The sequence below is a fragment of the Acartia tonsa genome, chromosome 1, assembly GCF_053477335.1.
Source record: "Acartia tonsa isolate MP-2025a chromosome 1, ASM5347733v1, whole genome shotgun sequence".
Taxonomy (NCBI): Eukaryota; Metazoa; Arthropoda; class Copepoda; order Calanoida; family Acartiidae; genus Acartia; species Acartia tonsa.
This window is the reverse complement of record NC_137260.1, coordinates 49,403,792-49,431,485: the sequence shown is the minus strand read 5'-3', so window position 1 is coordinate 49,431,485 and position 27,694 is coordinate 49,403,792. Positions and strand designations below refer to the sequence as shown.

General features: G+C 31.8%; 1 protein-coding gene across 1 annotated transcript; it reads left to right on the top strand.

Moving 5' to 3' along the window:
• Positions 1–274: 274 nt before the first annotated feature.
• LOC145322789 (armadillo repeat-containing protein 2) lies at positions 275–26,394 on the top strand. The gene is made up of 7 exons (XM_080165056.1): positions 275–2,272; positions 2,696–3,095; positions 6,591–6,718; positions 9,222–9,318; positions 18,589–18,740; positions 24,252–24,415; positions 24,743–26,394. The coding sequence occupies exons 1-7, from the start codon at positions 516–518 to the stop codon at positions 24,745–24,747; spliced, it is 2,703 nt and encodes a 900-aa protein (XP_080021182.1). The 5' UTR covers positions 275–515; the 3' UTR covers positions 24,748–26,394.
• Positions 26,395–27,694: the final 1,300 nt, after the last annotated feature.

The window sequence follows — 27,694 nt, the reverse complement described above, 5'->3', positions numbered from 1 at the left end:
TTCTATCCTAGTATCTATCTATAAAGAGTAGAACCCACGTGTATGATTTGTCTACCTGTCAAATTCTAGACAATTCCCCTCTTACCCTCTGTCCTCCACACACACCCACACACAGACACATACACACACACACACACACACAGACACACATACACACATACACACACATACACACAAACCAATATGATAACCTCAAACAATTCCAAGTATACTATAAATATTTTCTAAACTACCTGGGTACGAACTTATATTGATTAAACAGGGGTCTACAGTCAACCATTTAGTGTACAAGTGCTTGAATAGTTAATTGTGCACCCTCCACCACAAGTAAAGAATGCAAAAAGGTGCCTTTTCATTCTTTTCAGTGCAGTTCAACTCAGAGTTTAAAGCCATAAAGGCATTAGCAAGAATTATGTAGTGACCATGAAAAGTAAATTTTTAAAATGGAGTATTATTATCAAATTATAACAAAAATATAGATTTAATAGTTATTTAAAAAACAAAAAACATTAAAAATGAATATCAGACAGGCATTTGGTTCAACAACCAGCCTAAAGTCAGAAGTTCCCTTTTATATAAACACAAAATCCGGGAAAACATCTGCTGAAATAATAGAAGAAGCCAAGGCAACCATAACCCGTCCTGATCAGGTTGACAATGCTGGCAGACCCATGGCGGTGAAGACCATTGACACTAAACGTCCCTTTACACCGCGTCAGACAGACAGGCGGCTGTATCAAGGTTCTACTAATCATGTAGCCCGACCGCCAAGCTCCTTCAGGTTGCGGCCACTGCCTGAAGAAGAGTTTAACAACAGACCAGTGACAGCTGGTGTAAAGCTATCGCCATTATCCGCCAGGTTGCTTAGTTCTGAAATGCAAAGTGAAGAGAGGATGACAACGCATCTGCCACAATTACCCAAATCTGCTCAGCTAACTTCAAGAAGATCTCCGAAAGAGAAAAGAAATTCTTTCAGATCAGCCTGTAGTCTTACTGACCTAATTGAAGAACACAACCAAGATCTTCAATCAGGTCCAGATCCCTTTGAGGGTCTTATTGACAGGGTTGAAACAAGTGACAGTAGTGATGGAAGTGTCATTAGCCATAAAAGTAGTTTTGACAGTGTTCTTGATTCTGATGCTCTTATAGAGCTGCAGAGAAAAGCAGAGAACAAAACTCACTCTAATCTAGAACCAATACCTTTCCTTAAAACTTTAGAGGAAGAAATTGTACCAAACAAAAATTCCAAGAAGAAAATTTCCAACAAATCAATTTCCTTCCAGGAATACGAGACGCCACCCACAGAACCGGCAAAATCTGCTGAAGAACTCATCCTTTCATCTCTACTTGAAAGTCTGAGAAATCTTACAAATGATAAGAACACTATCATCTCAAAACTTCAAAGCCTGTACTCCTTTATATTAGACTCAAACAATCCCAAGTTTTTCTCTAAAAAACGTGGGGAAATTATCAAAGTTCTGAGTAATTATATAGAAACTGAGAATGCTGAGATTCTAATCCACCTGGTGCAAATTTTGTTGTCAATCAATGTGAGAAAACAAAATCTGTCCACAGCATATAAACTTGTGTACAAAGTAGCCAAGGAGGCGGAAAATGATCAGTGTTTCCTGAATAGTGACACTCTAGAGCTTATTATAAACTCTATTGGCGGTGCTTGTCCTATTTTAGACGCCGAGGCTTTAGTATATGGTTATGGTGCTTTGAAATTTTTAACCATGAACCCAGCTACAAGAGTTAGGCTGCAAAAAATGGGCGTCCTTGATCTTGTACTTTTGCATCTAAAGCTAATCAACGAAGCCAAGTCAGAAAAGAAAATACCAGATGAAACTAGCCATGTACTATTTCAACTCACGGGCGTTCTCAGAAATCTTGTCAATGATTCAAATTCCCAAAGAAAGTTGGTTGTTCTTAAAGGAATACCATTCATCTGTAAATGTTTAGAATTATTCCTAACAGACCTAGATATAGTGTGTAACATAGCTCGCACTTTAAGCATCCTATCATCCAATGATCAAGCCTGTAATGTGCTGGCGGAATGCACAGGCTTTGATAACACATGTGTCAATGTGCTGCGGAAATATCCCGGCCGCCAGGATATAGTTGTCCGGCTCACCTACTGCCTGGGCAACTTGATGGCCAAGTGTGACGAGGCACGACCGTTTTTTGACCGGAGATCTGGGGATGAAAACATGGATATTCTTCTGGATTTGCTGCACACATACAAAAATAAAAATGTCGGCCCCTCACCTAGGTAAAGGATTATTTTTTAAAGTTTTCATTGATTATCAGACAAAAAATCTTTAAAAAATTATCAATATCATTTTAATGATTTAAAAAGTAAGTAAAGTAGCATACCTTAAACAAGGCATTTACTATTAAATTAATTTAGTAGCGCAGCTACTCTAAAACTAGAGCTGAACGTCTGTCATCCCACCACTAAAAGACCAATAGAAAATTGCAATATTTTTTCTGTTTATTCCATGGTTTTAATGATTTAACAAGAATTATTAATATTATTAAATTTAATATTGAATAAGCTATCCAACAAAAAAAGACATACATATTTTGTGATTTATTTTACATATGTATGTGAAAAATGAAAGCCTTTTGTAAGCTAACAGACATATACAACTATGTTATTATATTTTGTAGATGTAATTATTTTTTTGTTTAGGTCAGAAGTATCAGTTGCCATGAAACTAGAATCCGAGGATGACCACGGGTCCTCCGGCAACTTCGAGGACGTTGTCATCAAGATCATCCGTGTCTTTGCCAACATGAGCATCAACCCCGAGGTTGGGAACAAGGTTGCCGGCATGGGCAGGGTGTATGACCATCTGACGGATATCCTGTCCAACGGGGATATTGAGGAGAATGAAGAGTTGATTTTGTCAACTTTGGCAACCCTGAACAACTTAACGTATTACCCTGTAGATACGGGGAACAAGGAGAACCAGGATAGCTATATCTACTCCAAGGTAGAGCCCTACATCAGCTGTAGGAACCTAGAGGCCCAGATTGAGGCCAGCAGGGTCCTAGGCAACCTAACCAGATCAAAACATATCAGGGACCAGGTAAAAATATTTATCAATCTTTTTTTTCATTTTGAGTTATTGAATAATCAGAATACTATGAGACATGATATCTAAAGTCAAATATCAAGTTAAAATCTATTGACCTATCCAAAAAAAAAACCTCGAATGTATGGTCAAGATCAATAAATCTTAATTTATGAACAATTAAAAAAAGAAGAAAAAATATTTTATGTCCTTTTTAACCCTTATTTTGTTTGATAGAATAAACAAGTTTATTAATGTGCATAGGTAACAACAATTTTAATAAAATTTAAATATTGTAAGGAATTTATGTTTTATAGATATTTTAATTCAGTCAAAAAAATAAGGAATACCCTGAAGGAAGATACCAAACTTTAGAAAAAATTAAATAGCTTAAAAAGTATATGTTATGTATAGGAAATAGATAAATAAAATATTAAAAAATGAATATTTTTGTGCGCACAGTTTTTCAATAATTCAATATATTTTTTGTAAAAATACAGCAAGTCAGCATACACAAAATAGAAAATGTTTTTTTTTCATGTATTTGAGGGATTTCAATATATCAAAATTTTTATAAAAAAATAAACCAGTTTGAATACCTGATAAAATGGGAAAGAATAAAGTTGAAAAAATACAGAATTGTCAGTAATGACTTACTACTAGCTAATTTCTTTAAAAATGGCCACTTTAAGTGGGTGAACTTTTTTATAATTATTTTCTAAAGAATTTTAGAATTAGTTAATATTTTACTACCTGTTCTTCTATTACTAAACATTTTGTTAAGTTTTCTGACAGAATAATTATATGACAACAATAGATTGCATTTAGCTATATTCTTATTTGAAACTATTTCAAATATTAAGGGCTTCGGCCAAAGAGGTTTAAATTTTGGTTTGTAAAGATAAGATGGCAAGGTATTTTTTCGTTAGGCGGTTTCTCTTTGAATTCTTATTGAAGGTTGAACCTGCCCTCCCTCCTACAAAATAGATAAAAAAAAAAAAAACTATCGTGCTTAGTGACTATATTTGCCTTCAATCAGTCGTCTCTGGAAATTGTCTATAAAATGTGCAGCTAGATAGGAAGCTGTCACAACTGTTAGACCAATGGCATGTTTAAACTACTACATTAGCTGCAGCTGCAATATCCATTTCATTACTAAATATGATATGAACACAGAAAACCAAATTCATGTTTGTGCAATTTAAAGTTGGTTATATATATTATATATGGTTAATTTTGAAAACGCTACTTCTCATTATTTTTTATTGTTATTATACAAACATACATACATCTAGAAAGAATTCCATGTACATCTTACTATTTTTTTAATATTGTTCTTTTTTTCTGTTGTAAAACATGTTTACAAAGAATGAATAAAAACAAGTTTTTTTGTTCTTCAACTAATTCAGTTATTGCTGGTTTTAACCACATGACTTTAAATTTGATGTTTCTTTTTGACGTAGTTTTTTACGTTGCTTCAATTAAAGATTCTTAGGAATTGTTTAACTCTATCCTATTATATAAAGTAGTAAGCCTTTTTTTGTCTGTCCCGAAGGATCTCTCTAGCCGCTAAACATATATTGTTCTCCTCTACAGTGAAGCTTCTTATAGATCCTTGGAAGGTTTTAAACTATTTTTGAGGAGGGTGTCTTCATGATTTGTTTTCTCAATTACTGAACAAGAAATAAAGATTTATTTTTTACCTTCAAGCAGTCACTAAATCTATAGAAGCTGCGCTTCTAGAATAATTATCGGTGCTTTTACTAAAACTTATTTTTGGACACCGAATCTCTACCCCGAATTTCAATTTTTAAGAAAAAAATTATCCTTGAGAGGGACTCTAACCCTGCAGGGCCTATCCTCACGAGGTATTATTCTCTCAGGGCTCTACTATTCTTTAATTAATCTAACCTAACCTAAAATAATCATAACACTACGATTCTTTTGTAAAACAAAAAATCGTTTGTTGAAAACCATTGAAAAATCGATAAATAAATTAAAAATAATTTTAGCATTTGAATAACCTTGAGATAACCATGAGTGTGCATTCACTTCCGCAAATGTTTTACTTGAGCAAGTTATCAGAAAAGCATATTAATTATTACAACAGCACAAACTAAAAGCGCTGGAAAGTGTCATGTGTGACGTCATAAAAATTCGTTTAAAAGAACGGATAAGAGGAGAAGTGTGAAAGGAAACCCCTAAAAAAAATCAGATGTATTTTTATTACGTCCCACATGACTCTTTCCAGCGCTTCCACAAACTTGCCCTTCTACATTTGTTAACTCTCTTCTTTTAAAATATTTTCTTTTTTTACGTTATTAGTGTCTTTTATCGAATAAAAGGAACTATGCAGAATTGATTGGACACTAAAATTTGCATATTCCCTTATATCAATTCCAAGAAACATGCAATATTACAATACCAAAATGAACTTTTTGATAAGAAATAAAGAAGGAGATAATAAGGAGTAATAAAGATCCCATTGTCCCTCTCTCTCTCTGGTAAACATCTTATAATATTTGTTTAATTAAAAACTATTTATATTAGACCAATAAATCATAGTTTATTTCCACAATTAGCTAATTAAATGGTAATTATACTTTTGCCCTTTACTTTTATGTTAATTATAATTTTAATTAAACGGAAACCGTCGCATTAATGTATAAAAAAAATAATTAATCAAAACATATAGATGTTTAAAGGTTAAATTATTTCTTTGTATAGCACATCAAATGTAAGTTTTTCAATGTTGATCAACATAAATAGTGTACATTTAATTTATTTTTTCTCTTTTCAAAATATTAAAGGTGTCGCGCCTACCCTTTTTTAGGTTTCGAAGCAAGATGAATTAGAAATTGATACATTTTACTCTTTTTTTATTTTAGTTTGAAAAAAATTTCTTTAGGGGAAGATGGGGGGTGTCAAACCCCCTTTAAAAAGCTTGAAACCATTGTAGGACCAGTATGCTTATACCCTGAGAAGCTTCAGACAGACAGACGGACAAACAGACACCTTTCTACTCTAAATTTAAATTCCCACTAATGTATTACAATTCAAAGGCATGGCTTACTTGTGCTAATTACATATATGGCAAATTTAATTTTGATTTCTATTTCAACTCTGACAGCTTTGACACTTGGTGTATTAACACATATGAATAATTAAACAGTAAAAGGAAGTATGGCATTTGAATATGCATTGGATTTAATTCCCGTTGGTATCTTTTCCCAAAACTAAAATTTAAAAAAATTCCTAAACCTTATCCTTGCCCGGCGGTAATGCCCAAAATAACCTAAAATAACCTGACCTAAAATAACAAACAAACAAACGCGAAATCCCTCCCCCCCCCCTTCCTTATTATCAATTAAATTAATTCCAAAACATCGCCCTTTTTTTACTTCTAAAGAAGGTACAAAATTACCAAAATCATCCGTTCCCCTTCCTCTTAATGTCCCTAGAGGCCTGTAGGGGTGAATTCGTTAATATTTCCATTCGTTTTTATTCCAGGTTGTTGAGTCGAAGACGTGGGACACAGTTCTGAACCTGTTGAGATCTGAGCACAGAGATCTGGTGTACACCAGTGTCGGGGTCATTGTCAACATGATGTCAGATTCAGATAAGAGAACTAGCCTCAGGTAAATGAGAAACAGCTTTTAGTGCCTATAAAAACAATGTCATTCAATACAAAAGACCAATGATAGGAAAGTATACATTTTACCATTGGTCAATATAAATGAATACTGACCTATGATTGGTCTTTTGTATTGTATGACGTCATTTTTATGGGTACTATGTCCTGCGTAATACTATAAACGTTCAAATGGTACCCACTCCTGTTATATCTGACGCGTGATACAAAGAGATATCTAGTTAACAGTCGCAACTCATTACCATGCATAGTAAGGACTTCAAGACAAAGGCCGTGCAATTATTGAGTTGGTTATCTGTTGGATGTTACTTAGACTAATATCCTATAGTGGGTGTCTTGATATATGGAACACCAGAGTGAACAGGAACGAGTTCTTAATAGTTTGTATTTTGGGTAATTTTATAAAAAAAAAAAAAATTGAAGTTTCCTACAGCTATAACAATGAATGCTAATACATTATACTGTATGATTGTCTCTAATTGGTAATTACAATTTATTACTTGTTTTGTACACTTTTTGCAGTAACAGTTAACGAATGTTAGTTTTTTGCCTGCCGCGGTTTAAACTCAAAGTACACTGAAAAATGCATTAAACCATGAAGACAAATAAGTTGTTCTAAATTTCTAAAGTTCTCGGCCTTCGATGAGTTTGATAAAGTATTATACTTTAACCTTGTTTCAAAGAAATCTACTATTATTATTTTCAAATGAATGGTATCTCCTGACTTATAAACAAGGATTAAAGTATTTGTAAAAGCACGGATCAACAAATTTGACTGAAGGAAAAACAAACAAAAGTTAAATATCTTTTAATTAAGGAATTGGATTATTGCTTACAGCGTCTGAACAAAAAAAATATATATAAATCTTTTAATCATCAAGACGTGGTCATAGTCATGTCCAAACGGTATAAGAATCAACTTTTAAAAAAAATCAGATCATGTCAAAACTAGCGTCAAAATGACGTACGTAATTTCTGATAATGATTAGATATGAAAAGCATTTAAGATTTTATCTCATTGATATAGAAATATACTGCAATATACATTATGTACTGATAATTTTTTTTAATCATTATTTTGAGAAAATTTTGATTTTTCAGTATTGCATACTTTGCAAAAATAACCGCTCTAACGACTTTTATTGACACAAATGACGAATTCACCTTGGCCCAGTCTGGAATTGCTGGAACCAGAGTTGTCCTGTCAAGGTTCAGGTAGCCTCCCTCGTGGGTGGCACCCAAGGATCTTAATGGATAAGACAATGAACGATAAATTAATGTAATCCTCGATGATGATATACAAAATTACCCCTCCAGTAGATTACAATTAGTGGTTGAAACGTACAATGTACACTCATTTTATATAACCAACCTATCAAAATTCCAAAAAATCCTTAAAGTTGTTAAGCTAACGAATAAGAAAATGTTATCATAAAACTTTGGGGACTAGTGTAATAAACAGCCCAATGTCCCCTCTCTCTGACTATACAATTTATTGACAAATATTCGCATTGAGGCTTCAACAGTTTAGCAACCAGATGACCCAGATATTTATCAGGGATAAAAAGGATTGGTTCTATGCCAACAAAATTTGTTGGATACAAATTGGTTTTGTATCGCGATGAAAAGCTAAATAAGATTTTTAAAGTTTATTTTGTTTAATGTGTAGGTTATTTTAATGAACAATATTTTCCTTGTTTAATTACTTAACTTTCAGTGCTTTTTATAGTGCCTTTAAAAATACGTCATACTGGCAAACCATTGGTCAATTACAATGTTTACTGGGCTGACATTGGTAATTTAGTCTGTGTATCATTAGCCATATGTATTGTATGATGTCATTTTTTAGGCACTATTTTTAAGCAACTTACCTTACCTTTATTTTTTATTTGAACAAATGTTTTATTTTGTATTCGGAGGTCCCATCCCTGAAATTCATGGTCATAATATTTACGGTATTATTGTTGGTATTGCCAAAAGCCATGCAATAATTCTATTCAACATTTTCTCAAGAATTGAGGGTTTTCTCTCTTCCACTTTATTCTACATAAATATAAGACATTGGGCGATTATTTGTCTTCTGTACTCTTTAAAAAAGATTAAATAATTTTTTCCCCATAAAATTATCTTAGATATAAAACTTTCTTTACAAAGAAATTAAGTATTTTATTTTAAAGAAAATATTAATCGTTGAATACCTGTTTTTTTCTCTTTTTGTATTGAATAAATATAACGTGGCAGACGGCATGGCTTAGCACGTTGCAAAAAAAGTAGGTAAAACAAGGTTGACAAAATAAAAAGAAAATTAAAAATTTTTAGCTGACTTTTTATGAAATTAAACAATAACTGCCCTTTCGTAACAAACTTTGTACATGTTCTTACCAATTAAATGTCCGGATTTATTACACTGTGTTCTCATTGGTCCAATTTATTGATAAAAGATTCAAATCTAAAATACCTGTAATACCTGTAATAATAATATTTTTTAGGAACAGAAATGGAGTATCGAAGCTTGTGAATGTTTTGGTGGACTGCACAAGTGATCCAGATGACCAGGACTGGCTCCTAGGGTCTCTGGCCTGCCAGGTATAGATACATATCATTAATATTAAATAATAGTTATTTATCGCATCTTTTTATAAACAGCTTTCCGCGGTTATAAAATGTACAATATGAGATTAAAACCAGTTTTGATATTCTCGAGATGCCGAAGGCACAGGTAACAAAACTGGTTTTATGTTTATATGTCATGGTGAAACAATGATGTTTATTCCACTAGTACCCAAATTCTTATTCGATGACTTAACAACCTTGGTTTTTTAAAATGAATTTTGATTGGTTGGTTTATGTAGTTCAGTTTCAAAAATGTAATCTACTAAGGGGTAATTTTGTGTATCATCATTGGGGATGTACACCAATTCATCGGCCTTTTTCTTATGCCTTTATATTCCAGGATGTGAATAGAATAAGTCGCGATTTAACCAAAAATATCCATATATTTTGTTAGACAGGGCATGTGGCGACGCCTTATGATATTTATTGAAACAAGAAAATCTGAGAAACTGATTGTATACATTTTGAACAAGACATTATGTTTAATAGCTACACGACTTTCATTTATAAACTTTGTTATGGGGTTATATTAGACACACACACACACTCTCACACACAAACACACACACACACACTCACACAGACACATATACGAGTCTGAAACCTGATGTTTATTAGTTTAAGTTTATCTGGGAATTATTTAGAATTTGACAGCCTGTCACTTTCCTTCTTTTCAAACAGGCTAAAAGTATTTTATGTTTTCTCATTTTACATAAATTTGATAGATAATAACAAATAAAATAAAATTCTTATTAGTTTAAATTAACAAGGCTATTTAAACTGTATTATAGTAAGAAAAAAAAAATTAAATACTTGCTCAGTAAAAAAGAATAAAAAACATTATGATATATTTTGTAAATTTAGAAAAGAAGATTCTAACAGCAAATTTTATTCGTAGTATAAAACTTTTGTGATCTAAACATAAAATCGAAAAGCCCACATCAAACGCAAAAAGGTTAGTAAAGTTACATAAAAGTACTCATAAAAAAGTCTCACAATGGCATAAAAGTTACATATACAAACACGAAAAAAGATATTTGGCTCAAAAGGATTAGAACGCCGCCAATTTGCTTATTTACAACAACAAGTAAACTACTAAAGAACAAGGCTTTAAACTTTCAAAGCAACCATTGGTAAGGATTTCTCAAAATCAATAATTAGATAATAATCAAATAATTCCCTTTATGCTTTTTATGCTTTAAAATGCTTTAGGAAAGGTTTATTTACATATATTTTGCCTTTTCCTATATCCTTAAGAAGCAGAAGTACAGACAACGTGACTTATCGAGTAGCTCCGCAACTACAAAAATATTTCCTGAAAATACATTGTATTGTATATTCAACTGAAAAGGAAAAAAAACTTTGTTCTTTTTACAATGTTTGTTTTAGAATTGTGCAATTTTGTTTTTGTTTCTGGAATTTTATTGCCGACCATAAAATAAATGAAGAGTAAGAGTGTATTGAACAAATACATATATTATAACAAGTCAAGCAGACAAAAAGTAAGCCATATTGTTTTTCTTTGTACTCAGATACAGAGAGCTTCTCAATTAAGTTTGATTTTAAGAAAAGATATATAAATATAGATGTATTACCAGACGACTGTCTGGATCCCTCTGTTGTAGACCTTTTTCGTCTGCTAGCAAATTGCTTTCTACTCTTTTGTGGCGACTTGGCAGTGTTGATATTACCGACGCTATCGGTTGATTTTCTAAGACCCAATTGAAATTTTGCATAGGGTCCTCGGTTTGGGGACTTACATACAGTGATTTAACCCTATCCCTCTCTGTTGTTTTACTCTGATCTAAGGGGGCTTCTCAATCAAGTTTGTTTTTAAGTTGATTAAATATAACTAGCGGTCCTCCTCTAAGCATATAGGGTCTCTGTATTAAAGGAATAGAGAAAAGTTAAAATAGCCTAAAACCTTCCCAATCTACACATTTTTCTTTAAATACTAAAAAATAAACCCAGCGGTATAGTATATTCTTTTGTTAAGCCCTTGGTGGGTTGTCTTTTCTTCAACAATCTTAAGACTTCTGTATGGCTGGATTAAATTTTAAGGGTTTAAAAGTAATAGTGTTTAATTTTTTGGATATTTTCATAATAAAAGATGTACTATTTCTAAAGTTCTTTATAGTGCATATAAAAAATAACGTCTTAAATACAAACGACCAATAATAGGTCAATATACAAACTAATTTATCAATGGCAGGTCAATATAAAACTTTAATTGACCAATTGTAGGCAAGTATAATGTCATATTTTAATAAGCGTTTTAAAAAGCTTTACTATTTCTATTTTGTTCTGGATAAAATCTACAAGCTGCCTATAGTAAATATAAATAAATATTGTAGTAGAGTGAATGTATAATATACATTTATAAAATTAGGACTAAACTGTTGCCGCATTATGTAATTGAGGTCTTATATGCATACCAAGTACATCCGATAGTACATCCATAACACAAAATATAATAAATGATAATATAAAAAAAAGTAAAGAGTAAAAAGGTCAATTATATTTGTTGCGAAGCAACTTTTTATGTGAACACACAGACATGATTATTCTTTTTTCTCCTCCTTTCACAACTGGTTTCAGAAATTGTGTGTATGCAATTTAAATAAAAACTCACATGCGACAACAGCAAAGAATAAAATTGATCATTTTATTCCATTTCTTTAGTTTTGTAACAATAAAAGATTTGGGTATAGTCTCTTTCGTAGCAATGCCTCTTAAGGGGCGTTTCGTCGTATTTTCACATTAGCTTTTCTCCTATACTACACCCAAAGATTTTATTTCATTTAATAAGAATTTACTTAATCTAATTTGAATTGAAGAAAACTTATTTTTTATAGAAAATGAACAATTATTACATAGAAATATACGAAAAAATATAAATTGCACTTGTTTATAGAGGAGCTCAATATATTTTCTACTCACAGACGTATGTCTACCTAATAACACATACATCATATAATTATATTAGATCATATCTTCATATTGCGTAGTTTTAGATATAGTACTTTTACAAAGAATATACTTGTCCAATAGCCCCGAGGTCTTAAGCGGATAGTGTCATTTATTACGATAGCTTATATTGGGACACCTGCCATAATAGGCCTCCCCTTAAACAGCGTGTTAACGCATAATTTGCTTGAGCGTGGAGCTCAAGCTAGCCCTAGTGGCTATACAAAAGTGTCTTGTTCTACTACATAACTATTTAAGACCGAACACTGAGAACTATCAAGTAATGCAATTTACTAACTTAGGTATAATTTTCTAGAGTAGTATTGCATTTTAAGAAAATATGAAACATTAACTTTTTATTTGTAATATAGGTCGAGTACTATAATAGAACAGATCTATATCTACCGCCATATATTTTCTACCAGTAAAAATAAAATTAGGTTTATTTGATAGTATGTCGCATATGTATGTAAGCCCAAAGCGTTTAAAATATATATATCCTGCCTTAAATAGAATGTATTTTTACATTTGTATTTGTTGAATCTAGGTTAATTTCTAGGTTATCAGGGATTGCAAGGGTTGGCAAATTGATGATAAAGTATTCCCATGACTAATACTTTTTTCTCAATGATCGTAAGAATTTTTATTTTTTTCATGGAATCTATTTAGCGACTAGCTATAAATAAATATTTTTTTTAGTTTTTTAAAGTTTAAAACAGATCTGGGACTACTTAACCAGGAATAAGGTATAACCAACAAGGGAATTAAATCTAAAATAATATTTGGGGGGCAAATGGAGAGGTCGTCAATTTTACGATGTGTTGCCCCCCAACGACAGCTGAAAAACACGTATAGGTTTCGTGATTTTTTCCCGAATTAATTTCGTTATTGGTATGAGCTGCTACTTAACACACAATAAAACCTAACATGACCTACTAAACAAACAAACTAATCACCCCCAGTCCAGTTCATGTATATTTCAGCTTGTTTACAGTAATTTTATTTAAGTTTTGGTAGCTGATTAACAGAATTTGGTGGCGGTTGTCCATAAATTAGACGGGCTGCAATACAAATGGCTTTTAAAAATTTGACGGTTGTAGATTAGACTACCACACTCAGAAAAAATTCATCTTATTTCATTAATTTTTCCTTATATCTCTATGGGTTATTGTTTTTTTTCATAATGAAATAAACTTAATGATATATAAATAAACAATATATGATTATAAATGGTTTTGTTCTACATTTTTTGACTTCCTTTTTAAATTTAGTTTTCGTAAAAAATAGTAACATTTTACCCTTTGGTGTTAAATTTGTTATTTCTCTATACCTTTTACAAAACTAGCGGTTTCGCCCCAAGCGTCTAGGGGCTCTACATTCAAAGGAGAAGGGAGGGGTCAAGAGAATAACATAAAACCGCTGCACCGTAGGAATTAAAATAAACTATAAAATAGTTAAACCATCTCTGAAACTATATAAAGTTTATATATGTTATACCTACTTGTTTTTGATGTCATTAATTTTTGCAATATTTACATTTCATTTTTGCAAATTTAAGCTGATATGCACATTTGAAAAGTATAAAGTGTCCATGTTTTCATGAAATTCCTTGACATTTGATTAAATACAAAGTAGCTTGATATCTGTCCGTCTGTCTGTCCGTCTGAAGCTTAAGATCTCAGTAACCACTGAACTGATCGGATTCTACTCTTCAGGGTATATACCTATTGGTCCTGTGGTGGGTTTAAGCTATTTTCTTTGGGGGGTGGGACACCCCCAACCCACCCTAAATGAAAATCCCCCCCCCTCCCAAAAAAAAGTTTTTATGGGGAAACTACTTCATATAAAATTAACAGCACCAGTTTATTTCTATTAATTTTTTTTAATTACCTCTTGGGACAAAGCCACTAGAAGCTAGGGACGAAGCCGCTAGTGTACAATAAAGAAACTAATAATAAAACTGTACATGTAGATTATTATTACATTTGTTTGTGATAATAATTATGATGAAGGGTAATGCGGCATTATGATGTCAGTCTATGAAATTCAGGGTTAAGGAAAATGTTGATATTTTTCACATATTCAAGGACGCCCAAGCTTTCTATCTTAGGGTTAAGTTTTGGATATAACGTTTTTTGGGGGACATCTAATATTTTACAAAAAGTGTTTGTCCATTATTTTATCTTTCATAAGTTGTAATATGTATGATTTTTCTTAATTAGGTTTGAATCTTAAGCATAAGCTTATCTCTTAAAGAGCCTTAGCCGCAACTAACTCAGTAAATGGCAAAGTAGGAAATTATCCTTTTCTAATATAAATCCTTCAACAGTACTCACAAACAAAAGCCGTTGATTGCGACTTTAAGCAATTTTTTCATATGAACATGCATTTAAATAGCGACAACTTCTTGGACAGTCAAGATACTCTTTATATAATGTTTGAACTCTACTCATTCTTACTAAGTCCTAATAAACATGAGTGACTGCTAAGCCCTTAGACTAACAGTAATCTAATAGTTTAAGTTTCAGTGCTTATCTTTTTCATTCAGGTAAAAATTTACATTTTCTTTTTATTCCTGAGTATTCCTTTGGGATATTTTTTTACACTTTTGTAAATGCATATATTCATTGGGAAAAAACCGATTACACAATAAGGTTTTATAAATTAGTAACACAACTACAAAATAACTTTTGCAGTAAGAGATCTACAAAATTTAACTATAACCCGAGGAAAAACTCATATATAATAAGATAATTAAGTCTTAAAGCATAGCTACTACTGTCTACATATTAACTTAATGAAACCTAATGGAATCCTTATGCACTGTTACTTAATTAAGTATAAATGTACAGTTGTACACTCTGGATTAAATAAGAATAATTTAGTTTTGTATATGAATGAATGGTTTTTCTAACCCAATCATAAACATCATAAAAAATATATAGCAACTGTATAAAATTTTTATCTTACATAGGATTGTGGAACTGTTAAAGGCAACAAATGTTTTTTTTAGTTGTCAAGTACATTGCTCTATTCAAATATATTGTTTAAACCTTTCTTTTACTATTTAGTTAAATTTAATAATCTTTCGAATATTAACCTTTGGTCTTTTAATGGCACTTTTATAATTCACTCAAAAACATAATTTTTTTTTAACCAATATTAATCCGATGCCAATATATTAAATATAAATATTTGCAGAAAATTCTAACAGAAAACAGGACCTACAGGCAAACTGTCTGAATCTAAAACAAAATATGATTAACTGTATTTATTTTCTTAGCTTTGTTTAGCAAAAAAAACCTTTTGATTTTTATAAGCGTAGCTACGTAATCATTAACTTTGTATGTTTGGCCGTCCGTCCATCAGTCCGTAACGCCATGAAGGTATGAGGATTTTCTCGGCAGCTAATAAAAATATTATTAATATATATTAATAATGTTGTCTTTCTTTCTATCCATGATATTTTGTACTTCACTACTTGGAGTTGTTATCATCCTTGCAAGTCCTACTTTTATTGTTGTCCCTATTTATATCCATGGTCATATGAGCTTCGCTACTAGGGGAGTTTAATATCTTGGATTAGATATTCTTCAGACAGAATACCTTCTCACAGATATGAATAAAACTTTTCAGTAACAGATGTCAGCTTACACTTTTTGTAAGGAGGAAAGCTAATATTTATTAATATTTTTTTGCTTGTTGTAACCACTCTCTAGATTTTGATGTGCGTCACACACAAAACCTGTTCACAAAATAGGCATAAGCAACACAGTCACACGCTTCAAACATCAAATATTAGATTTCTGCCTAATCAAAGCGTAGTGTCATTATTCTAAATGGAAAAGCTTTTACAGGGAAAATAAACTATAAGTAAGCGTCATTTAGTTTTTTACATGAAAATAATTAATTATATTTTATTTAAGTTCACTTCTTCCAAAGGTTCATGAGCATGATAAGTTTTCTTACTCTGTCCTGAATAAGCTACCCTGAAGGGTAGAACACAATTCTTGTTTTAATTCTAGTAAGAAAGGTGAGGGAACAAAAGATTATAACATTTGTTGAAGATTTAAAGGATTTTTTATTTGCTCATGTTTTTTGTCAAGTCATCTTAGAAAAAGTAATCAAATGTAAAAAAAAAATAATATTTTCATACTCAAAAGACTTTGATGTCAAACTGAATACATTTTACATCAAAACCTTAACAAAGAAAATTTGGACGAAGGAAATTATTTCTAGACTTATTGCTTTAGAAGGTTTTCTTTGTAAAGCCACACTGTGTTTTATTTTATCAAAGTTGATGCTTGTTTTACCATAAAGAAATCTTTGCTTTGCTATAGCATATTTTTTCTGTGTATATTGAATTCCGTGTATAACAGTTTGCTGTGTTTTTTATCAATTATAATTTTAGAATTGGTTTTGGACTATACTCATATAATCATCGTATTTTTTGTATTGAATAAAGAAAAGCAAAGGCTAAAACACTTTTTTGACTAGATTATTTAGGCTGCATTTATGTGAAACATCAAAAAGGAACTTTTTATTACATTCAACTTACTTTCAACCATTCATTTTCTTTAATGGCATAGAAACAGTGGCGTACGCAGGAATTTAAACAGAAGGAGATATGTTAGCAAGATTTGAATTAGAGTTTTGATATATAATTTTACTAGCAGCTGAGACCTTAGCATATAGATTATTATCCCCACTAAAGTTAACAAAACAATGTATGGATCATGGAAAGAAAACGATGTTTCGTCGTATTTTTACAGATGCTTTTCTCCCATTTCTTGCCCCAGCCGGTGGGTCTAACCCTGCGTGGCCTATTTCCTAACCTTGTGGGGCAATCATTAACATTTACCTATCCTAAAATAACCTATCAAAAACAAACGTAAAAATACGACGGAACCCGCTTCCTCGTTTTCTTTATATGATCCCAACGTATTATTTATAAAATAAAGTTGCTTTAAAAACAGGGCTTTTAAAAGGATTGTAGTTTTAATAATTTACGCTCTATAATGTAAACCCAAAAAAGCTGTTTAAATACTTTTAAAAAAAAATAACTTGTTTTACTTGAGTATGCTACTGCTTACACATACATACACAGTTTAAAGTAAAAGCTTTAAAGCAATTAAGTAAAGTGCCTACAAAGGAAACTCTACATAAATGTAGATAAAAGGCCTGGAAAAGTAACTTAACTATATTTTTCAATGCATTTGAATTTATAATGTTTTCTTTAGGCAAAAATAAGGGCTCGGCAGAGGCAATTTATATTCGCTCAGTGTTGTAAAAGTTAAATATCGCATCGTATTATAAACGGCTTTCCGCGGATAATTATGTTATTTTTCGTAGTATGGTTCAAAACTGGTTTTAATCCAGCGTATATTAATCGGTTTCGAAGCCATACTGAAAATATGTTTCTTTAGCCAGCTGAATTGTAAAGTTATGAAAGTTACTTATGCATATATCAACAGAAAATATATATATTCTTATTTTATGAATTGTTATTTTCCATTAAGATCTTACTTATGACTGAGCCTATTAAGTTTGCATTATAGGGTAGCTTCGCCAGCATCTAACAATTGTATTAAAATCATATATAAATCTTTTAACTAGTGCAATTCATAGCTGTACTGAAGAATAATTTTGAAACCTCGCAGTAAATAGTCGCTCATACCTGCATGGAAACCATTCCTCATGCAATATTTTATTCATAGGCGTTCTTTATCTAAAATCCTACAAAATGCATTATCTTAATACTTTATGTTTAGTAAAATATAAGGGAAACTTAAATTATATATTTAATTATAAATTAGCAAGATATCATAAACGGCAGATTTGATACAAAATCTAAACTTAGTTTGGTCCTGGAGGAAGGATTTCACGCTACATTATGCTGTGTAGGTCAACTCAATTCCAACCTTCCATCATTCCAGAAGAGTATTGGTCCCTTAAAACAATCTTTCCAGCATGGTTTCCAAACCGAGTAACATCCGGTGAATTCTGAGCAATAATGAAAAATCAAGTATTGCATTGTATTATTGACAATTTTCCACGAATAATCAAATAAAAATCCCAGAACTTTGGACCCTCGGGTCAAACAAATCTGGAATTAAATAAGATTTTCTCAAAGGCTACCAAAAATAGAGATTTATTTTTTAATATTGCCAACCTTCTTTTAAGTTTCATGCATTGATCTCTTAATCGGTTATTCGTTTAATTATTAACAAATTTACTGAGTAAGAAACAGAAATGCATTTATTTTTTATTTTTTAGGCGCTGTGGAATTATAGCATAGAGAGTAATAACCTGTTTGATATAATGGATAAAGAAGAAATATCTGAGCTAGAAGCAATACTTGTAGAGTACCTTGATGAGGAGTCAATCTTTGGATCATCAGAAGATCTTAAATCTATACAGACTCAAAAGTAAGTAACTCGAATATAAACAAGGGTGGGAACATCTGTAAAAGCAAAGCTCTAAAATCTGACAGTAGGACAAACGAATATTAACACTTGTAGAGTGTCAGAAGTCAATAAGCAGAATATAGATTTAAAGTATGTAAATTTGTTGCAAAAATCCTTAAATAAAGGATACTCTCCAAAGACATTCGTGCACTTGTCTTTACTTATTTATAGAGATGTTTTGCTTAAAATACTGTACCTTGTTGTCCTAGGGATCATTATTCCGAAAATCAGATGAATAGAATTATTGTATTGTATTGTCATTATAGAGATTCTACGCTTTCTAAAATCAGTTACGGACGGACGTACGGACCACCTAGCCTCTAATCGTATGAGGATCATGTCAATAAAACAATTCTTATGTCACAATTGCTATCAATGCTGGCAAATCAATTTAAATTTCAACAAATATGAAAAAAGTATTTTTTCTATAGGGCCAAATGTAAAACTTGGACGTACTTAATAAACTTACTTTTAAAAATTAAAGTCATGATTTTATTTTAAAACCTGCATGCCCCAAAGTTCAAACTGTTTATACTTTTTATTCATAATTTAACTAATATTATTATTTTTTTCTGACATATGTAATTTTCTTTTTCAATGGACACATGAAAAGACACGTCTCATGTTTTTTTTCCAGCCAAAAAATATAAAGAGGTAGAAGCAAATAAGTGTCGGTTGGAGCACAAATACCCATCCCCCTTGTAAAAAAAATAAAAATAAGGGGGGGAAAAGTAGTTTTATTCATGTTTCTAAACCTTGCCATGGGCCCTAATTCTCCTGGGGCTACACAGTACTCAATAAAACCTAACGCATCCTGACCTAAAGTGATAAATATTCAAACTAAAACTCCCCACTCTTTTTTTTCAAATTACAAAAAAGGCAGGAGAGGGGGATATAGGTGTTCAAGAGGGTTCTTTGTGTTATAGCACCTTCAGTTGTGGTCGTGGAAAGAAAACATTAATAAAACTTACTTTTTCATTTTGTTAACATTTATGGTGGATATAAGCAGAGGTCTTAAGTAATAAGGCAATGGACGATAAATGTTTATACATAACCGATTACTAAAATAACCCATTGGCCTTCTGTATATTAAAACTATTGATAGAGAAGTTTAGACAATCAAATCAAAATTTGATAACGTTTTCGAGTAAATGAATAAGAGATCGTGTTAATCAAATATTAAAATTCAGCATGATTTTCAGCCCAATGTTCTCTCCCTCTCTGGTGTAATTGGCAATGGTGCCTGTAGCCAAATTATTACTTTCTTTAAGTTCATTGTTTCAAAAAGCTCCGTTATTATGTACGTATATCGTACATGATTTTGAAAAAAAAACTTGGTTTTACACCCCCAACTGAAATATGTTTATATGAAAGAAAATATTTATATGTAAACATAATAATCTACTCACAATGTAGTTCTATCTATGTACATTATAATGGTATAAAAGATATTAGGTCGAATTCTGACGTAAATATGAGTATATTTTATATAAAAGCACATAGATACAGCTAGTTTTTTATTCATTGAAAAAGTTTTTAACAAGAATGACAATATATAATACTAGCGGATTCGCCCCTAGCCTCTAGGGGCTTTGCCCCAAGAGATGATAAAAAAAGTTAAGGTGAAATTCGTAAAAAAAAATACGAATATCTAAATTAAAATAGGGATATCTCCCACAAAAAAAAAAAAAAAAAAAAAAAATGGGGGGGGATTTTTTGTTTGTGTCCCACCCCCCAAGAAAATAGCCTAAAACCACCACAGGACCAGTAGGTATATTCCCTGAAGAGTAGAATCCGATCGGTTCAGTGGTTACCGAGATCTTAAGCTTCAGACGGACGGACAGACATCAAGCTACTTTGTATTATAGATTGTATGTAAGAATAGTTATTTATCGCATCGTATTATACAGCTTTCCGCGGAAACAAAAAATGTACAATTGTACATGTTCTAATCGTAGTTAATTTGATCGATAAGATTCATGATTTTTCATTTTGGCTGTGAACCGGTTCTTATTCACAGAATATTAATAGGTATATAAGACATATTGGAAAAAATTGCGTTGTTTTATCGATTAACTAACAATAAACTTAAAGTATATATGTATAACCAGACAACTACCTGGATCCCTTTGCCAAGAACCTATTTCGTCTGCTAGCAAATTGCTTTTTTTTTGTAGCGACTTGGCTGTGTTAATATTCCCGACACTATTAGTTGATTATCAAAGATCCAATTGAAAGTCGGCACAGGGTCTTTGGGAAGGAGAAATACAGTTATTTAACCCCCTCCCCCTTTAGTGTTGTTCTCTAATTAACTAACCAGATAGCATAATAACGAACACGATAATATTGTAAAAAGCTTATTATGTTTATAAATTAAGCAGTTGTAGCTAACTTTTATGATACATTACAAAAAAAACATTACTAAAAAAGAAAAGTATTTAGCAATCTTCTTTTAGAAATGTCAGTAAAGTTGCTAGTTAAAAGGACTCTCCACAGAAAAATCAACTTTGGATTTTTGAAAATCTAACCTGAAATTATTATTCTCTGTTCAATTTTAGGCATTTTTTGTTTTTGTGGCATCGCGATCGAAGCCCTTTGAAATTTTTTACCTACTTTAAGTGAATCCTCCCGCCATTTAATTTGTGCTGCTTTAGTGATTTTTAGCTTCTATTTTTGCCGCCGTTGCCGCATTCATCGCCCTTCTCCGCCGCTACTCCGCTATTCATTGCTGTACGTCGCTTTTTAATACATGCTCCCCTCTCCCTTGTTCAGAAATTAAATGGAGGCTGGGGGTGTTGTGTATAGCGACGTACGCAATGTATAGCGGAGTAGCGGCGGAGAAGGGCGATGAATGCGGCAACTGCGGCAAAAGATGGTTATATTTGGCGGAGGCGAACACAAAATGGAGGCGGCAGGATTGTCCAGTCAAGGAAGAGGATAAATCGTAGAGCGGCCGGTTGCAATGGAGCAAATGTTCTTTAGCGGCAAACATATATTGAGTGGAGGAAAGTGTAGTATATATTGTTATAGTGGCAGTACAAATAGGCGGCGGACAAAATTTTCAAAGGGCTTCGATCGCGATGCCACAAAAACAAAAAATGCCTAAAATTGAACAGAGAATAATAGTTTCAGGTTAGATTTTCAAAAATCCAAAGTTGATTTTTCTGTGGAGAGTCCTTTTAAACAGGCAGGAAGAAAGAGATAAAATTTTCTTTGTTTAAATAAAGTCTTTCTGAACAAGCAAACATAAATACTATTGAGACATGTTTTTTTTTTGTAGATTTGATAGCATTACTATCTGACGGATCGATGCAACATTAGTAAAATAATAGAAGGGGCATAAGCTACAGGGTGCGGCACATAAATCCGGACAAATTCTAATTTTTAAACATAAAATCGTCAATTTTAAAGATTTTATTGAATTTTAAAAACTGAGAGGCAGAATAGGTATATGACTATTAGATAGTTCAAAAAAAATGGCGGCTAACCTCAATTACCGCCTCTACCCGCCTCCTCAACCGCCGGCAGGTCCAGGTCAATAATTACCTGTCCAAGCTGGCGTAGTCCTCCTTGATAGTGGCAATGAGGTAGGTCTTTGTGGTATGGGCACGTCTATTGGTGCATGCTTCAAAGTAGCCCCAGACCGAAAAGTCCATTGAATTAAGATCGGGCTGTTAGGAGGCCACATTTCCTTAGGAACGTGAGTAACCGCAGGATCCAAATTTGCCCAACTATCAAGATACCCTAAGACACAGAGGCTCTTATTTGGACCACAGTTGAGCTATAACGACGTTATATACCTTTTTAGAAATGGCATGAAGTTTCAGCTAGGGTTGTTAGCGCAACCCATAGTCTAAAATGAGTTTCAAAGTTCAATATAGGTCCCTGAAGTGAAGAACCGAGAAATTTTCACGAATTTTCACGATTTTTGACGTTTTTTACATCTCAAAATCTGCCCCGTTTCACTTTGCTGGAGTACTACGGCCAAGCCATTTCAGATAGAGAGTTCTAGTCTTTTCTAGTGTCTTACTTATGTATCTAACAGTATCCCCAGCAAAATGCATAACTCTACCTCACCTACAGATGGGCTGAGGTCAGATTTAGTGGGCCCTAGTCGAGAATCCAGATTAAACCACCGGCGCATATGGAATCTGCCTTGTTGTGCATATGCGCGGCCAGCTCGTTGTACACGTCCATCTTCGTCCAAAGATTTTTTTGTGCTAAAAGGTCATTACATAAGCTTTTTATAGTGGGGTCAAACGTCCTGATTGGTCAAGTAGTTTTGACGCTATGGTCGTTTAAAAACGTCCGGATTTATGTGCCGCACCCTGTATATGTAACTTTACCCACAGGGCAAGGACCACCCTGTCCTGATTTGTATTGGGTCTTTGAAATCAGATAATAGTGTCGGAAATATAAACACAACCGAGTTCTATAAAAGAACAGAAAGCCATGTAGCAGTCTGGATTATACATATATATTTACATTTATTGATAAAACTTAATATAAAAAAATAGATCCAACTCATTATCCTTCTATTCTTGTAAACATTGTCTTCCAAGTCTAGACCTTGTAATTTGTAATTACGTTGACCAAAACTTTATTGAACAGCAGACCCGTATTTATACCCGGAGTTTGCAATGTTATTATCAAATAAACGTCACTTAAAATAGAAGGACAGGCATATTAACAAACAAACAGACAGAAAGTTAAAAAATTTAGCTACATAAAAATGGTGGACAAAAAGAATCGAAAAGAGGTTTTAAAAAAGATTTTAAAATATAAAATTTATAAAAATGACAATCTATTTCCAATTATTACTATTCTAATTATTTAGTAATATTTATTTTTTTCTATGGATAAAATCATCCTTGTTGGATCGTATTCAATAAAATATTTATGAAAAAGATAGAATTAACAAACATTTCTTTAATGTAAGGTTTAATAAACTAAAATTGTGGTCAATGAACTGAATTCAACTGAATTGACGTCATTTGAACATAAAAAGTGATATATGTTAAATTACGTACTTTTTATTGTTACGCTGTTTTGCAAAGCTATTATTCTTGATATAAATTGCTTGTTTTTAGCACTAATGGCTATTTTATGCATTATGCATTTTTATTCATATTTTCTGTACAATTTTTGTGCAATTCTTTTTTTAAAACTAGCGGCTGTGATCCTGGCATCTATTGGCTCCGTATTTCAAGGGGTTAGGGGGTAGAAATATAGCCTAAAACCATTCTAGGGTTTATGTAAATCTTCCCTGAAATAAAGAATTCAATGGGTTAGGTGGTTACCGATATTTTAAAGTACAAAAAAACCTTACTACTTTATATGATGTCTTAAATAAAACTTTCCAGACGATTATGGATCGATCGGCCAAGCCGATTGCCAGTTCTTATCGGGCATACATACTGAGTCAGTTATCCTTATACTTATGATGGATTAGAACATTTTCTTCTTTTCTAGATATCAAGATTGGGAGGAATTCGCTAAGGTTGGTGTAAACCTTCTTGAGAGGCTGGAGTCATTCCTGGAGCCAATCAATGATGATCTCAATGATAATCTGGAGATTGTTGATGATGAAGACATCAATGACAGTCTATCTGACAGAGAAGAGGAGAGAGAAACAGGTAAAACTATTTTTAGAATTTTTGTTAGTTTTGAATGGTCTTTTGAAGTGTATTAAATTCATGTTGTTTTCATGGTGAAAATCAAATGCTTTGCTAAATTCAAAGTGCTAAAATTCACATAAAGCCTACATTTAACTAATAAAGAGTTTTATATTAGCCAATAACAAGTTATTTTTTGCCATGTTAGAAAACGACATAAAAAGTTATCTTCAAGAACAGTAAATTTTGATACAGTAAAAATATTCCATAAGATATAAACTGCATAGAGACTGTAATATTTTGTCCAGATATGTCCTGCAGAGTCTAAAATAAAACTTTTTTGTTTAGAATAAATTGTGAAACAGAATACCAACAATTTGATGTGAAGAATAATTCCCCACCAAATTTCAATACAATTATAGAATATACAATTTCATAATCATATCAGAACAGTATGATGTTTGACAATACATACAGGGTTTACCATCTAAATTCTTTTTTAGACCTTTAATAAATGTATGATAAAAAGAGTTTCAACTTAAAAATTAAAATTAGATTTTTTTTATTCAAAGCTATGTTCACAGCCCATAAAACTTTTTTTAAACAGCCAATAACTCTAATTTTGAATTCTTAAATTAAATCACTCTATATATTTATATGCATTTATTAAAGCTTTAAAACATGAAAATTTGTTTGGCACCCTTTATTAGTATTTTTTGGAGATAGTATATACTTAACAAACATTTTCTTAAGAATATAATTATTAATTTTTACGGATGTACCTTTCAGTTTCATATTTATGTTACGCCAACAGATTAAATGATTCAATAATCTAGGATTTAATTAATATTTTTTTAAAGCTTAGCTTTTCTACAAGTTTATTTAGCGGTTTCCCTCAAAGTGCAAAGTCGAGCACATAATCCTTTCCCGATTTTGAAGAATTAAATTTTGAATTTAGCCCCCCCTCCCTTAATCTTTTCCCTTCCCTAATTGCAATTCATTACAAAAAATAAGAGAGGGGGAAGAAAAATGTTCAATTGTCCTTTTTAGGGAAGGTTTGGCCTATTTTATTGCACAAATTGAAGATGAAGATCTAAATTTTTTTCAAACTACACTTTAGCTTTTCTATCATGAATGTTGTCGTTCTAGTTTTATAGAATTTCCATTATTTTAATCAAAACAGTACAAACTGTTTGATTTTTGCTCAAATAATCAGGTGAGTGCACAAAGATATCAAGGGGTTCATATCAAAGAGTTTTCCCATAGGGAAGGGGGGGGGGGGTATAAACACGCCCCTAAATTAACGTTGTGCACTTTTCTACATAAAAAAAATATTATAAAGATTGCACATAAAAAGACAATAATGAATGTTTGACTGGCGGGTGGGGGAAAAGTTTCATGTTTCAAACCATGACCTCAATCCTTATCAGGCAGGGAGAGGGAATTGGAAGAAAATAAATGACGATTATGTTTATTTGATGACTTATTTAGGGAGGACAAAAAATAAAATTGATTTTCTCCTCTTTATTGCTTCCTTATGAATAAATTTTGTGTGTGCTTTACTATCCACGTTAAGTACATTAAATAAAAATCTTTAGTGACACATATATAAGACAGAGAAAGTAGTTATGAAAATTATTTTTTTTCCTAGTTTTTATGCCTGTCCTTGACAAAGGCTAAAATTTGTTTGTAGAATAGATTTCACAGGGATACAGTGACATGTGAATTAAAAATAATTCTATCTTCGTCCCAATTCAAGCAATAATTAAGAAAAAATATTTACTGGGGTTTAGAATTAATTATTTTTCATTTATCTACATATATATCCTTGTATTTCTAAAACTTTATTCTGTTTGAAGTGTAAAACTGAAATAATTCTTTATGAAAGCATATTTCTGCTTTCCTGTATAAAAATATCTGAATGTTTATAATACAATTTAAGAATTGTTAGAATATATATATATAATAAATTTTGCTTTATTATAGTTTCTTTATTTTTATCAATTCAAATCTTTTTTTATAGCAAAGCTACTCTAAAAACTGTTTTGGTCTGTCGGTTTTATTGTTATGGGTATACGTGTAGTTTTTACAAGGATGAAAACATCCATAAAATAGAAGCTCTAATATCAGAAGGAAGGAAAAACATGCATGAACTCTTGTAAAGCGTCAAAATTTAATAAGCAGAACATTAATCTTTATGTCAAAACAAAATGTACGTACATAAATTTGTTGCAATATTATTGCGTAAATATTGATACTGTTAAAGGACATACTTTGATTTTTAAGATTGGATTATATAGAAACTGCGATCATAATATTGTTTTCCTAGGACTCATTGGGAAGAATATTAGAGATGTTTTTCAAATGCTTGAAATTTATTTAAAATCTTTAACTGGGTAAAGTTCTTCGACAGTCTTTAATCATTTGAAGTCTAGTTTTGGTTGACATGAACAAGAATGATACGAACTTTTCTAATTTTTCTTAATTAATTGCGCTGTTAAAGAATTGCGCTTCAAATGTTTTTGTTCGATGTTTGATGTACTATGCACACACTCTTCAATCATTTCATTAACAAGAACAATTAATTTTTAGACCTTAAACTTCAAAAATATAAAAAATAACACACATACGTGCACATATAAACCTATGCTCAAATATAAGCAGTCACAGTGACAACCATGAACTTAAAACCTAAACAAACTTTATTTTCAATGCCGGAAGAACTTGCTGCGTAAACTGACGGAAGAACTTCCGCAATGACGCACTTTACTAACTATACAGCAGCAACGCTACCAACAAATTAGAGACCAAAACAATCAGTTTTCATGCAACTCCAAAGTCAAAACTTTCCAAAATTTTGATGAATTATTAATTGTTCCAGCTTTTAATTTTGGTATTTAATGCACTTTTTATTTTAATAATTGAGGAGGTAAATTGCAGCTTACTGTGTCTCCAGGGGGGGGGACACAGAATTATTGTATAAATCTCGTAATTTAAATATTGAGTATACATTTAGAAATATCATAAAAAGTTAAAATTTAAATGTATTTTTGAAGAGTATTAGGCTAAGTAACACCCAACTCTTTGATTGCTCGATCTTTGTTTTAAGGCCTAACTGTACATTGTATTGAGTTGGCCAAAGCATTTCTCTACTTAACTATAAATATGTCACAAATGTGTTACAAAGCACTAGGAAATATTTAAATGTCCATAGTTATGACGCAGTGTGAAGCCGAGATTTGAACCTTTTACCTCCTTGTCGACGATAGTAATTTCAATTAGGTATCCTTTTCTGTTTCA

Excerpts from the sequence above, each read along its gene's own strand:
- LOC145322789 (XM_080165056.1), top strand. The coding sequence starts at position 516 with ATGAATATCAGACAGGCATTTGGTTCAACAACCAGCCTAAAGTCAGAA. Across the intron at positions 9,319-18,588 it reads TAGGGTCTCTGGCCTGCCAG|GCGCTGTGGAATTATAGCAT; the intron begins GTATAGATACAT and ends TTTATTTTTTAG. Across the intron at positions 18,741-24,251 it reads AAATCTATACAGACTCAAAA|ATATCAAGATTGGGAGGAAT; the intron begins GTAAGTAACTCG and ends CTTCTTTTCTAG.